Here is a 15,325-nt window from a genome sequence, read left to right on the forward strand (position 1 = left end):
TTGTAAACTGCTCTGAGTGGGTGTTAAGTTGTCCTGAAGGGCACTATATAAATTTTGTTGTTGTTGTTGTTGTTGCTGCTGCTGCTGCTGCTAGTACAAAGCCTGTTGTGGGAACGCAGCGGGCTCTAGAAAGCTGGGTCAGGAGAGGGCTGGCAGGAAGGCAGCCAAGGAGGGCTGACGAGCGGGTGAGGGTCCCTGCCATCCCCCCCCCATGTCACTGGCTGATCAACTGGAGAAGGCGAAGGTGAGGGGCTGGCCTCCTTCTCTCCACCAGCTGGAGAGGGAAAGCGATGGGCTCGCCACCCCCCGTTGCCCACTGATCAGGTGGGCAGGGAGAAGCGGTGGGCTTGCTGTGGGGAGGGGAGTCAGGCAGCCTGGCTCTGCACCTGGCAGCCGCCCCATTCGGCCCCAGAGCTGAGTTGGGTACTTGGCACAGCTGGGAGAGCACTGCTGGGGGGAGGGGAGGCAGGAAGTCTGGCTCTGCACCTGGCAGCCACCCCATTCGGCCTCAGAGCTGAGTTGGGTACTTGGCACAGCTGGGAGAGCACTGCTGGGGGGAGGGGAGGCAGGAAGTCCGGCTCTGCACCTGGCAGCCGCCCCATTCGGCCCCAGAGCTGAGTTGGGTACTTGGCACAGCTGGGAGAGCACTGCTGAGGGGAGGGGAGGCAGGAAGTCCGGCTCTGCACCTGGCAGCTGCCCCATTCGGCCCCAGAGCTGAGTTGGGTACTTGGCACAGCTGGGAGAGCACTGCTGGGGGGAGGGGAGGCAGGAAGTCTGGCTCTGCACCTGGCAGCCGCCCCATTCAGCCCCAGGGCCGATTGGAGTGCCTGGCACGGCAGGGAGAGTGCTGCCAGGGGGTGGGGGGAGGCAGGTGGCAGCCACCTGATTCGGTCCCATTGGGGCCGAATCGGACAGCTGGAGTGACAGGGAGCTCTAAAGGGGAAGACAGGCGGCCTGGTGCTCCTGCGCTGGCCTCCTCAGCAAGCCCTGTTGCTGAGGACTCACCTTGTATTCTTGCTAGGGGTGCGCAAGCGCGTCTGTGCTCTGGGATTGACGTGAGTCATCGGAAACACAGTTTCCCTTTTATAGATATAGATTGTTATTATTGTTATTGTTATTATTATTATTACATGCTGAGCATGCACTTCTGCCCCTGAGCTGTGGCAGCTGAGCCCTACACCTGTAATCATGGATAGCTGTAATAATGGACAGAGGATACTCAACCGGAATCTAGGCACATCACTCAAAACCAAAATACTCAGGCCTTACTGAGTTTTAGGTAGGTGGTTGCTTTTATTGCTTACTTTTTCACCTCATGAATGATTTGCTGGCCGGAAAGAAGAATTTGCTGGCCAAACGGTGGACCCTCTGAACCTGGGACACCGGTCTTTTAAGGCTCAGGTCTGGAGGACAGAATCTTACCCTCTCTTGAAGCTGGCCTCTCAAGAGATCAGCTGTTCTGTTTGCCTCCTCTCTCTGATCCTATAACTGCCAAGCCGTGCTTGACGTAACTCCGGAAGAGTAGGGAACAGGTTTTCAAGAAAGGTTCCAAGTCTGCCTCCGGGTTCTCCTTCTTGTATTCATATAACTCTTCAAGGCCAGCCCTGGCAGTCTCTTTGCAGTTGATCTTCTTGAAAATTGACCCCAGAGTGTTTTCGATTTTGCCTTCCGCTGGCAGAGAACACTCTGTGTCCCCATCCACCCCGTTCTGCTTTGCCGAGTGTCCGACAAACTTCCTCAGGTAGGCCTCCAACTCAGACTCGCCTTTGTCTTGTATCAACGAGAGGTGATCCAAAATCTCCTCTCCCTTCAGCTTGCAGAAGGTGTGCAGCAGAGTTTTCAGTGCCCTGAGTGGGATACTACTCTGAGACTGCTTCAGTTTCTCCTCAGGCAAAGCCTTCATGAAGATGTGGATATCCAGAAGGATCTGGTCCAAATTGATGCTACCGATAGTCTGCGGAAGGAGCCTGGAGGTTTTCCATAAACACTTCGCCACGACTTCAGAAAAGGGTAGAGGGCAGGTGCTGGCTGTCAAGCATTCACAAAGAAGGTCCAGCAAAGAGCTGAGAATTCTGGTCTGGTCTGATCTCTCCAGCACCTTGGTCATCAGGAGATTGACAAACTGGGTGACTTCCTGCCCCTCCTGAAGCTCTTCAACCGGAGAATCCAACAGTAAGGTGATGAGGATGTTCATGAGATCCTTCAGCACCCCAGTTGAGGCTTCCTGGGCCAGGCCGTCCACCTGAAAGAGAGAGACCATACTGCAGATGACGCTGCTGTAAAGCTTGGCGACTTCTTCCTTCTCGGTCTCCTCCTCCGCTGTCACATGGAGCCGATGGATGAACTTCAGCTGCCGGAGCGTGGCTATCAAGAATTGGTTGATGTGACCAGACATGGTCCTCACCTTGTCCTCCCGTCTTAGAATCTCTTGGATCTCTGCTAGAGCCTCAGTGCTGGTGCTGATGTTGCCGCTGGCCACATGGCAAATAATCATATTGATGCTACTCCCAGTCTGAGACTCAAGGCTCGTAGCTCTGGGAGCATTGCTACCCAGATTTGGACTCTGGCCCAAGGCCATGCTGCCAGCATTCCCTGTCTCAGTCCTGTCCTGATGGAGAGTTGAATATTCTTCCCCTGTGCGGTTGCTGATTGCATGGCTTCGTCTGCAGCCTTCTAGTCCTGCCCTAGTGCTCATGTTGGAGACCTGAGTGTACACTTTTTCTTCTTTGACTCTCCTCGCCTCTACCTCTCTTACACCGTCCTCCAGCAAGTTCATGTGCTTCTCAGATACACCAGCAATCGCCTTGAAGGCCTCAGACCCGTAGACATCTCTGGCTGTCGCGACGACTCTCAAGGCAGCACTATGGACCGAGTTGTTGGAATCTCCTGTCAAGGCGATGATGGTCTTCAGAGCTTTGCTTGGGCTTGGCTGGCCCACATCTGGGCCATACTCTTTCAGCAGCCACCCCAGCTCTTCCAAGCATCCAACCCGCTGGTTGGGGTTCTTGCCCTTGGCTCCCTCCAGGAGGAAATAGAAAGTCTTGGAGACTGGGTAGATAAGGATTGTCTGCTTCACTATAGCCCGCACCTCTTTGAGGATGGACTCCTTGGTTGCCCCCATTTTCAGCAGGAGGTAGGGCAGGAAGGAGGATGCCTCGTTCTCCATCAACTGGTAGTTCTCCTGGATTAGCAGATCAAAGAGTTTTTTGAGATACTCCAAGCTCTTCATCAGCACCCACGTGTTGGTGTCAAAGAGCCGCAGAGTGAGCCATTTCAGGACGAGGTCCAGGCAGCTGATGACTCCGTCCTTTTCCGTCTCCAAGTGCTTCGTCATCATGGTCAGAGCTTTGATGTGGTGCTGGAAGTTGGAGTGGAAGAGCTCCTCTTGCAGACAGTTGGAGAGGCAGCCACTCATCTGAGCCTTGAGCTGTTCCACATACTTGCTGCTCGGGGTGCTGAAGTTCCATCTCAGCACCTTCAGGGCCTTCTCGTCCTTCATCCTTTGCTCTTTGGCTTTGGGAACAATAATGAAAATGGGCCCAACCTTGCTGCTGTCTTCCTTCATGCCGTATTTGGTCTTCACGCCTGGCATCTTCTTAGCTTTGGGGACAGTCCCTTCCGGTTTTGTTTTTTTGGCATCCAAGTTCAGCTCGGTGGACCCCACATTTTCTGCAGAAAAGGAGGCCGGGTTGGAGTGTTGGGGAGGAGCCAACTTGGGCCAAGGCTTGCTCCTTGGTAACTCGGAAGGCGAGTTGTCAAGAGGGGTAGTGGGCTTGGCTGGCCACCCAGCTTTGGTGTTCTCCAGCACTAGCAAGACCTGGTCTCTGGAAGCCGGTTTCAGTTTACCAGCCGCTTCAGACATCTTCTCAAAACCGAGGTGGAGCAGGAAGAACGGCAGGGCCTCATGGGCTGCCTTGCACGTCTCCTCTTGGCGATCCTCCAGGGACGAATAGAGGTGAGGCAGACAGCGAACCAGGTCAGTAGAGGCAGAACTAGGGCAGGGCAGTTTATCAGCCAGCCACCCCAGGATGCCCTGCCTTTGGGGGAAATTCTCCTTCTTCAGCTCTGCGGAGAGATCCTCTTCATCCAGCCACTCCTTCATGCCTGTCTGCTCGGCCCAGGCTTCCACCGTTTTGAGCGCCACTGCTCGCACGCTGCCCTTGCTGTCTCTGAAAACAGCAATGAGAGGGATACCTAGTGTCTTGATGTGGTATTTAATACCCGGTCCCATGAGCCTAGCTAGCTGCTGAAGAATCCCAAGAGTCTGCTTCACCAGGGCTTTATTGGAGTCATGCAAGCAGATCTTCAAGGCCGCCGGGAGATCCCCGATGCTGGGCTGGATCGATTTGACATCGCTGAGGATCCTGGAGAGCTCCTCCAGACCTTCCCTGCGGACCTTCCAGCCCGAGTCCTGCATCTTGTGCATCAGCTCCGTGGAGAACCTCTTGCTAATGTCAACCGCACTGTTCCTGGTGCAGAGTTGGGCATCTCCCCCTCTCTGCTCGTTCCCGTTTTCTCTGCAGAACTTGCATCTGCCTCGCGTAGGAGGGGGAAGGCTCTTCCCTTTCACCTTCTCAATCTCTGCATCTATCTGGGAGAGGAGAAGCGGCTTCTCATCCTCAAAGAAAGCCCGCAGAGGGGCGCCAACACACAAGTACATCACGCCCAGGAGGTTGAAGGCAGAGGCCCGCACATCTGGATGCGCCGCAGCCAAGGCCGATTTCATGTGCTTGATGAAGGCCTCGGCTTCCATGCCCTCAAAGCCAAAGTCTCGAATGGCGCTGGCCAGCCAGTTGAGGGTTTCCGAATGGGTTCTGGGGCTGTCTTGTGAAAAGGCCACTTCCGTGACCTTCCCTGCCGTCCACGGCAGTCCACACGCCTCCGCCACAGCAGTCAATGCTTCCTTGGTGTCGCCCCCACAGATAACGTCCCCAATCTTGTCCACGAGGTTTCCCAGGACAAACTGAGCCGAGGTCTTGGAGAAGACCCCCTTCTGGGCAATGAGGGTGACAAGCTGCAGCTTCTTCTGCATCACCTGGAGTTTGGTTTCCTTCCATCCGGGTTCTTTGTCCAGCAGCCTCACCAGAGCCTGGCAGGGAACCTGGTTCTCCTCCATCTTTTCCACGGCTTTCTCGAATGCCTCCATGCAGGAGATGCGTTCTTTCCAGTCGCTGCTGTCCAGATGCTGAAGGCAGGAGGCAGGGAGGACAGCTGCTGCTTCCAGCTCACATGTTTCTTCTGAAAGTTCCTTCTCAGGCAGGTTCCTGGGATCTAGCATCTTGACTGGCCTTGAATTCTAGAACCTGAGCGGGCCAGGCGGGGCATGATTGCTTCAGCCTTCCTTGGGCTGGGTTCAGAGGGCAGCAAAGTACATTCCATTCCAAAAGAGAGATGGCGGAGGTATCTTTGGATGTTCCTTGCCAGCCCCGCCCTCCACTCTACCCCTCCACAAAGGAGGTGATGGTTCCCAGAGAGAGGGAAGGGGGCCTTCCTTAGGGGCTGCCACTCTAGCTTATAAGCTGTCACCCTTGGCTGATGGCTGACATTATGAGGTCACAGTGATGTCATGGGTGTTTTTAGCAAGAACGTGGCAAGAACAGAGAGACCAAAGGGAGGAAAAAACCTATTACCACTGTGAGTCTCTCTTGTTTCTATATTAAAGTATTTCAATGCAGAGTACCTGTTCTGCAGGGAGAAATTCCTGGGTATCTCTATTGAGACTAATGGTTGTTGTGGGTTTTCTGGGCTGTATTGCCATGGTCTTGGCATTGTGGTTCCTGACGTTTCGCCAGCAGCTGTGGCTGGCATCTTCAGAGGTGCAGCACCAAAAGACAGAGATCTCTCAGTGTCACAGTGTGGAAAAGATGTTGGCAGGTCATCCATATGTACTCAGGAGGGGTGGGGTTGAGCCGAGTCATCCTGTAAGATGCCAGCCACAGCTGCTGGTGAGACGTCAGGAGCTACAATGCCAAGACCATGGCAATACAGCCCGGAAAGCCCACAACAACCATCATTCTCCGGCCGTGAAAGCCTTCGACAATCTATCGAGACTATCTTAGGTTAATGGGGCTCAGGAAAAGTTCCTGAAGATGTGCGTCACACGTCTTTGGTTTTGAAGCCAGAAATTGGCAGTAGAAAGAGCAGGCATTGGAGGAGGAGGAGAAGCATTAATGAACAAGCATCAACAGAATGGCCCAGCAGTGAGACCAGTCAATGCCCGACAAATCATGTGCCAGCCTCTTTTACAAAACAAAAACTGTAAGTAGTTAAGGTTAGTAGTTAGAGTTAGGGATCATAGACTTCACCACTATGTTGCCTTACATATTATCTGTTGCTTTAAATATGTACTCCTATGTACTACCTGTGCTTCATGCTGTCTAATGTCAATCTTAGAACTGATTATGTTCTGTTTCAGCATTTCTCCAACTCTGTATTGGATCCTTGCTAATGCTATGTCTTTGTAAATTGGTATTTATTTACCCTTTGGCACTGTTTATGGAAACGTCCTTAGCCATTATAGATATTAATGACTGATAAACCCTTCTACCATGAAGGTGTCACCAAAACCAGTGGCTATCACTGGCAGTGGATTATGTATCCTGGGAAGAAGCACACCCCTGTCCTGAAATTCACGGGGTGACCCTGACTGCTAATCCTATGGAAGTGGGAAGAAAAATCTATGAACTATGTGGTTAAGAGCAGCAGGACTCTAATCTGGAGAGGCAGGTTTGATTCCCCACTCCTCCGCTTGAAGCCAGCTGGGTGACCTTGGGTCAGTCACAGCTCTCCCAGAGCTCTCTCAGCCCCACCCACCTCACAGGGTGATTGTCGTGAGGGTAATAATATCACACTTTGTAAACCACTCTGAGTAGGGCAAGTTATCATGAAGGGTGGTGTATAAATTATTATTATGTGGGGGAAATGCCAGGGAGTCTTTCCTTTCCTTTTCCCTTTTCCACCCAATTGCTCAGTTGTAGCCAATTGCGCTGCTCCTTATAACTCGTTTTGAACCATTGATGTGCACCTAAAAGCCATGCTTGCTTCTCCAACAGACCCTCCTCCGTCCTTATAGCACGGCCTGAAAACCAGTCCCAAAGAAACTGATCTGATTTCCCATGTTATATATTCTAGGAAAAGCACTTTAGCTCCATTTCCAGAATAAAATGAATCACAACAGCACATGCATGCCAGTGTGTGTATATGTGTGTGTGTGAGAGAGAGAGAGACAGCATTTTTCTTTCATTTCAGCAGGTGGAGCACAATTGTTGTCATTTATTGCAAGAGATGGAAACTGCCCCCTGGAGAGTCAGCATGGCAAGGGGTGAGCCACAAAAAGGCAAAGCAAGCTGCTCTTTCATCCGGGGGCGTTGACTGCACACACAAGACGTTTCTCTTGCCTTCAATAAAGGACCGTATTGCTTTGGGAATGGGGGAGGATCACAGGCCCCCTGCAATTTGCTATGGCATGTTTTGGAATCCTAGAGCAGGGAGCAACTCAAGCAATAAACCTTTCCAGTCACAACGGACTTTTTGCACTGCCAACTAGCCTTTTTCTCAAGCCCACCTAGTAGGGCAACTAGCCTTGCTCGGGATAGCCTGTAAACTTCAGGATCTACCTGGCTCCTTCTACAGCCTGAAATTCTGCCCGTTGCTAATGTCACATTTGGATCCAATTGAGCCAGGAGAGGAATTCTGTCCCGGAAGAGAGTATCTTCTTATTGAGAAAGTTCCTAGAGGGCCATTTGGCATCCAGGAGCCAGCTGAACCAAGTGGTCCCATGTTGTCAGGTACGGCCAGGGGCGCGGCAGTGACTGACACCTGAGCTTCGGCGGGACCAGTCCCAGAGATGTCCAGGCTCTGTGTAGGCTCCTGCCTAGTGGTCGGAGGGGGGTATACATCACCCACGCACCCTCTCAGCCACTTCTGGGCCTGCTTCACCACTTGGCTCCACACCCTCCTCTGCTCCTTGCTATGTACCTCCTTCCTCCTTCTCTCTCTCTCTCTCTCCCCCCCCCCCCACCAGTGTGTGCATGGGTAGGGGGATCTCCTGACTGTCTACTTGGCCGTTCGGGTATGTGTTTTGCCCTTTGGTGCCTTATGCCTGGGGAGGGATCTGGGGCTTGTCTGTGGCTTCTCCGTGGCTGCGGTAAGTCCAAGGGATGTGGGCAGCTCATTCTCGGACACATGTGCTACTCTCAGCTCGAACACGGGCCACCACCACTATGACAATGAGTGTAGGCTCACCCATAATGAACTTCTGCAAATTGACATTGTCTCGGATAACAGGCTCCATCCAAGCCAAGCAAACACAACTTGGCTCAGCTTGTTTTGAGGCTGTTTTAACCCCTATCTGGATAGCTAAGGTTGCCCCAAGTTGTGCTGGATGAGCCAAGCCAGCTCTCTATGACCTTGGTCCATCATCATCATCATCATCATCATCATCATCACAACAACAACAACAACATACGATTTATATACCCTTCAGGACCACTTAATGCCCACTCAGAGCGGTTTACAAAGTATGTTCTTATTATCCCCACAACAATCACCCTGTGAGGTGGGTGAGGCTGAGAGAGCTCTGAGAGAGCTGTGACTGACCCAAGGTCACCCAGCTGGCTTCAAGCAAAGGAGTAGGGAATCAAACCTGGTTCTCCAGATTAGAGTCCTGCCACTCTTAACCACTACACCAAACTGGCTCTCATATCTACGGCACCACCTCTCTCCCTATATTCTACCATGGCAACTTCGCTCATCTGAAAAGGTCCTTCTGCAGGTACCACCCTTCACATGGACAAAATCAACAGTTGCTCATACACAGGCATTCTCTGTGGTGGCCCCCACTTTATGGAATGGCCTATCTAAGAAGGTTAGGAAAGCTCCCAATCTCCTGGCCTTCCATAACTGATGCAAAGCCGAATTGTTCAAGAAGGCTTTTTGCTCAGATAGGAGGGCTGTACTGTAAGAAAGTGGCCTCAAATGATCCATCAGTAACGGGATAAGAAGGGACCAAAAACTTCACTACTATTTCTGTAAATAATGAGGGACCATAGAATTCACTAATGTTGCTATAAGTATGGTTCCACTGAGTAATTCCTATGTTGTTTAATATATCAGTCATGGAATTTGCCTATGCTTCATTTCAACACTGCTAAATCTTTAAACTTTTCATTCTTTCTTTCCTTCTCTTTAAATCTTGCAAATTGCATATATGTATACTGAAATGTTGCGACTTGTGATATTGATTGTACTGACTCACACGATGTAATCCTCCTTGAGTCTCAGTGAGGAAGGCGAACTATAAATTACATACATGCATGCATGCATGCATGCATGCATACATACATACATACATACATACATACAGGGCTTTTTTTCAGCTGGAACGTGGTGGAACGGAGTTCCGGCACCTCTTGAAAATGGTCACATGGCTGGTGTCCCCGCCCCCTGACCTCCAGACAGAGGGGAGTTTAAATTGCCCTCTGTGCCACTGCAGAGGGCAATCTAAACTCCCGTCTGTCTGGAGGTAAGGGGACGGGGACACCAGCCATGTGACCATTTTCACCAAGGGCAATTTAAAAACTCCCCCTTGTTTCAGCTGACCCAAAATGACATCATTGGTCCTGGGAGTATGTGCGCACTTTACACACGCACATGTGGTACCAGGGACACCACCTCCCACCAAGAGTTGCCCCCTGTATTGGCAACCCACTGAGTTCCACTACCTCTTTTCCCAGAAAAAAACCTCTACATACATACATAAAATATTTTGGAGGTTTGCCAAATCCATACCTCAAAGTGATCAGCTTTGGGGCATTCACTATAATACATACATGTGTATACACCACTATGCAAACACCTCCAAAGTATTAACCCAATGTTATCAATCCATCCTTGCAAAGGAATCCATGTATATCCCCTTTCCATTGTAGCAAGTTAGCAAATTCCCCACCATATGGGGAAATTCTGGCCTACCTTATAGGTTTGTTGTAAGAAGTACTAGAAACATGTATATGAAATGTTTTGGATGCTTGAAAACAAGAAATACCAAGAATTTGAATGCTTGAAAATCAGAAATACCAAGAATTTGAATGCTTGAAAACGAGAAATACCAAGAATTACTATTAAATATCATTAATATTGACAAAAAAAAAGGAACCCACTCAGCAGGGGGAAAAAGGAACTGCTCAGCAGACAAATTTGCTTTGCACAGATATGCCGATCAGCTTCAGGAACGCTCGTGTGCATTCTCAGTTTATGAACAGAAGGAGCTGGTACCATTGATTGATTGATTTGCGGTCAATGACCATTAAGAACCATCAACAAAAGTTACAACAGTCCCAAAAACCAGTGTATAAGATATGAAATATAATAAATACACCATAAAATTTAAAATACGTATTTAAAATAATTTATTATCCTACTAGAAGGGAGGGATCAATAGGTCTCTATGTATGACGTTGCTCGCTGTGGAATTTTATCACATAAACACAAAACTTGGCTATGAGCGTAGAGAAGAACTATTAAAAGTTTCTCAAAGCAGGTCTTATCTGAATAAACTGTTGGTCTATCAAGAGAGCTGGTACCATAAACACACACACACACAACTTTTCCATGCAAACAAGTTTCCTGAAACTGGCTGTTATTTCTTTATTCTTTTTTAATGCAGAAAGATAAGGTGCTTCGGGCTATGTCCCCAGCAGGGGAAAGAAATCTGCTAAGAGAAAAAGTACAGAACTGCTATTTTTTATATATACATACCCAGGCACATTCCAGATCAGAAAGCATCTATAATAATAAAGTCCCGCCAACGTATTCACTAGCAAATATCCCAAGGTGCTTTTGGGCTGTCGATCATTGCATGTCACACTGAGCCCAGATAATATTTTTTTCTGTTGCTTGCAAAAATGCAGAGCAGATGGCTGTGGTAAAGGTTGGATTGCTTCAGGTGGGGAGGTGTAGGGGATGGCAAACCCATACAAAATTAGAGCCTTATATGTTTGCAACTGTGTTTGGAAAGTCATTTCCTAATGCACAGACCTATTAACAGGCCCAAAGTACCCTGAAGGGACCGTGCATATATCTGTCACCGAAAAGCTATTGCCAAATTCCAGCCAGGGGCAAGTGCTTTCAAGTGCTTATCTCCTGATATAATAAAAAGGATCCAAACCATGCCTCACATCAGTTGAAATTTGCTCTGTGTGGGGGTGGAACCAGTCCCGTGTGTTACACTGGAAGAACGCAGTGAAATTTTTCTAACCCGTGAATGGAACTGCTAACCCACTCTTTGTATGTGTCTCTCATAAGACAAAGTGTTCCAAGAGAAATAGTGTTGTGCAATGGTCAGAGTGAGATCCTAAGAGAACATAAGAGAAGCCATGTTGGATCAGGCCAATGGCCCATCCAGTCCAGCACTCTGTGTCACACAGTGGCCAAAAAACCAGGTGTCATCAGGAGGTCTGCCAGTGGGGAAGGGATACTAGAGGCCTTCCCACTGATTCCCCCCCCCCCCCGCCCAAACACCAAGAATACAGAGCATCACTGCCCTAGACAGAGAGTGCCATCTATACCTTGTGGCTAATAGCCACTGATGGACCTCTGCTCCATATGTTGATCCAGTCCGCTCTTGAAGCTGTCTATGCTTGAAGCTGCCACCACCTCCTGAGGCAGTGAATTCCATGTGTTAATCACCCTTTGGGCGAAGAAGTACTTTTATCCATTCTAACCCGACTGCTCAGCAATTGCATTGAGTGCCCACGCGTTCTTGCATTGTGAGAAAGGGAGAAAAATACTTCTTTCTCTATCTTCTCTATCCCATGCATAATCTTGTAAACCTCTATCAGGTCACCCCTCAGTAGTTGTTTCTCCAAACTAAAGAGCCCCAAGTGCTTTAACCTTTCTTCATAGGGGAAGTGTTCTGCCACCACCACCACCACCTTTAATCATTCTAGTTGCCCTTTTCTGCACTTTTTCCAGTGCTATAATATCTTTTTTGAGGTGTGGTGACCAGAATTGTGCTAGGCTGGGCTCAGTAAAAAATTACTTTGGCTGTTCCTTTTGCTTAGCTTCAAGTCTACTCCTTCCAAGGGAGTTAGGACAGGAAACAACACACAAAAAAACAGATGCATGCAATAAAACTAAAATACTAATTGCGTCAAAATTACACACCTGCTGAATTCTGACCATTAGATGTCAGTCCAAGAACATTTCCCAGCTCTTCTGGAGAGGCAGTGGTGTCCAGTGGTTAGACTAGAATTTGGGAGACCCAGGTTTTGAATCCCCAGTCTGCTAGGAAAGCTTGCTGGGTGACCTTGGACCAGTTATACCATTGGGGAGAAAGGTGGGTTATAAATGTAGTTCATTCATTCATTAAAATATTCAGTGTTTGATGCATTTCCAAGACAAGGCAGTTGATGTCAGAATCAGGGGGCATGTCCCATGATTAGAGTTGCCAGCCTCCAGGTGGTGGCTGGAGATCTGCTGGAATTACAATTGATCTCCACGCCACAGGGATCAGTTCACCTAGAGAAAATGGCAGCTTTGGAGGGTGGAGTCTATGGAATTATACCATGCTGATGTCCTTTCCCTCCCCAAACCCCACCTTCTCCAGGTTTCACACACACACACCCAAATCTCCAGGAATTTCCCATCTTGGAGCTGGCAACCCTACCCATGATCCATCAATGCATTTTGAATTTACAGTGCAGGAGTGCCTAGTGGCAATCTCATCAACATTAAGGCATAACTAATATTAGTCAAGCAATCCTGTCTATGTGTTCTTGCTTCCTGGGTCAGACAAAGGCCCATCCATTCAGCAATGTTTGGAAGAATCTAAGCAAGCAGCAGGCGCTTTGTGGCCCCTCATTCTCAGGTTTTATCTTTGGGCTGTATCTGCTCTCTGGAAAGGGAGCTTTGCACTTGTTCTAGCATTCAGAATCTCTCCCTCCCTTCATGTCTTTGCTAGTGAAATTTTGCACACTGATAGCACCATCAAGAAGTTGTGATTGTGCAGGGGGTACAGGGCTGGTGCATCCATGGAGGTGGTTATGGCAGCCACCTCGAGCGCTGAGGTGCCAGAGGGGGCACCGGGGGCAGGGGTGCATACTGTGGAGTGGGCAGCAGCAGTGCTGGAAGATGAATGGGAGGGCTGGGAAGCCGCCCACGTGCCATCCTGGCTGCCTATCACACCTGGCCCACAGCTGCTGCGCCCTGCCAGGAGTGCATGCTGGCAGTGGCAGTGTGGGGCAGTCTGAGCGGGCAGCCTCCCAGCCCTCCCACTCAGTTGCCGTGTGCTGCCGCCGCCTGCACACAGCTGTAGGCCAGGCATGGCAGGCAGATGGGGAGGTATGGGGCGACTGAGCGGGAGGGCTGGGGGGTGCACTGTCACAGCTACCTGCCACACCAATGGGGCGGCTCACAGCAGCATGCTGCGTGATGACGTCACATGCAGTAACATCATCACGCAGTCCAGATGAGTGCGTGTGGGGGGCGGCAACTGCCCTGAAGATTCCCCCCCGGCCTCAGACACCAGAAACTCTGGCACTAGCCCTGAGGGGGTAGGGAGAGGAGGCAGTCTCCAGTGCCTATAAGGCCCTAATGAATCATTCCCAAGGCTTTTTAAAGAATGATTTTGTTATTTGTGTGTTTGCTTGTTTATTAATAGAGAACAGACATCTCTCTCCCGAGAGAGGTGATCCGAAAACGATATCCAGTGCCTGTTTCATTACCCAAACACATGCTGGGAAATACTCTCAACATTTGGACAACGTTTGACACACAATTATTCAGTGTGTTTTTGATGTTTTCTGACGTGTCTTCAGCACTACATCCTCATGAGGGGACCAACGTCACTGACGCATGGGCACATTTGAGTGTCGAGACGTATGTCTTGTTCATGAAACAGGTTCATGTCTGACTCTACCATTTGAAGAATTCCTTCGGGCACTTCTTTTGACTCTGCATCTTACAGGTGAGTGCCAAGATTGTCTGCGCGAGAGATACCTACTTGACCTATCAAGAATCCTCTGGCATCTCTTGTCAAAAAAATACACGTTGGAATGAAGTGCTGGGAAGGACTCTGTAGAACATTCGGGGTTGCTGGATTGTTTCAGCTTCGTCTGCGCGTACGGGGTCAAATATTTAAATGCCAATAGCTGGCGGGGGGGGGGTTCTTCCTGGAAATGCATTGCCCCACTCAGCCTGGGATCTGATCAGTGTCTCCAATGGTTATATTGAATTTCCTACAAAACAGGTGCTGGAGCTTGAGGTTACAGGAAAGCAGCGATGGCTCAGTGGAAGTGCCTCCGCTTGGCATACAGAAGGCTCCAGGTTCAATCTCCAGCATCTCCGGTTAAAAGGACTAGGCAGTAATGAATGTGAAAGAACTTCTCTTCCTGAGACCCTTGAGAGCCACTGCAGGTCTAAGCAGACCATACAGCTTGACGTGTGTACCTGGAAACCCTAATCTTGGACCAAAATTTCCGTTTTTTTGTCAGGAATATGTGCAAACTGGCTAGAATCCCTCAGCAGTCATGGAAAAGAATTATAACCTGAATATTTGTATAGCCCTTTGGACTGTTCAAAGTGTTTTACATTCATCAGGAACAGCCCTGAAAAGCAGGCCAATTTGATTTTCCTGATACTGCAAAGCAGGGGCTGAAAAGGAGCGGCCACCTTCTCAGTTTATGGTTTAACTGAGAATTAGCCAGTCAGATCAATTCGTTTTGCCCAAATGATATTGAAATAGTTACGCCGCTCTCTTTACGTGCTGGTAATGTATGCTGGACTTGCCTTTCTGTGTTCTGGACCGATACTTGAACCATCTATAGTCATGCTTTTAAAAAACTTTGTGAAGGAAGGAAGGAAGGAAGGAATAGATGGAAAGAAAGGAAAGTGGGGAAGGAAGGAAGGAACAGAGGGAAAGGAAGGAAGGAAAAGAGGGATATAAAGGAAGGAAAAGAGGGGAAGGAAGGAAGGAACAGAGAGGAAGAAAGGAAGAAACAGAGGAGAAGGAAGGAACAGAGGGGAGGGAGGGAAGAGAGAGAAAGAGAGAGAAAGAGAGAGAAAGAGAGAGAGAGAGAGAGAAAGAAAGAAAGAAAGAAAGAAAGAAAGAAAGAAAGAAAGAAAGAAAGAAAGAAAGAAAGAAAGAAAGAAAGAAAGAAAGAAAGAAAGAAAGAAAGAAAGAAAGAAAGAACCATGACATTTTGAAACAAACTTTATTGCAACAAAGAATTTAAAATAGCATAGCAGAGTGATTCACTAAGGTGGGATGGGTCAGTGTGGGTGTCATGAAGGATTAGTCAAAAATCACACACTCAGGGAAACTGCG

General features: G+C 49.2%; 1 protein-coding gene across 1 annotated transcript; it reads right to left on the bottom strand.

The window, feature by feature from the left end:
- Nucleotides 1–1,450: 1,450 nt before the first annotated feature.
- On the bottom strand, nt 1,451–5,278 carry LOC129331966 (cytoskeleton-associated protein 5-like). Its single transcript, XM_054982674.1, has one exon. It carries the CDS (start codon nt 5,276–5,278, stop codon nt 1,451–1,453), a length of 3,828 nt encoding a protein of 1,275 aa, XP_054838649.1.
- Nucleotides 5,279–15,325: the final 10,047 nt, after the last annotated feature.

This window comes from Eublepharis macularius, chromosome 6 (genome assembly GCF_028583425.1).
Source record: "Eublepharis macularius isolate TG4126 chromosome 6, MPM_Emac_v1.0, whole genome shotgun sequence".
Lineage (NCBI taxonomy): Eukaryota > Metazoa > Chordata > Lepidosauria > Squamata > Eublepharidae > Eublepharis > Eublepharis macularius.

What these genes read in the sequence shown, in the direction of transcription:
- LOC129331966 (XM_054982674.1), bottom strand. Translation starts at nt 5,278, where the DNA reads ATGCTAGATCCCAGGAACCTGCCTGAGAAGGAACTTTCAGAAGAAACA.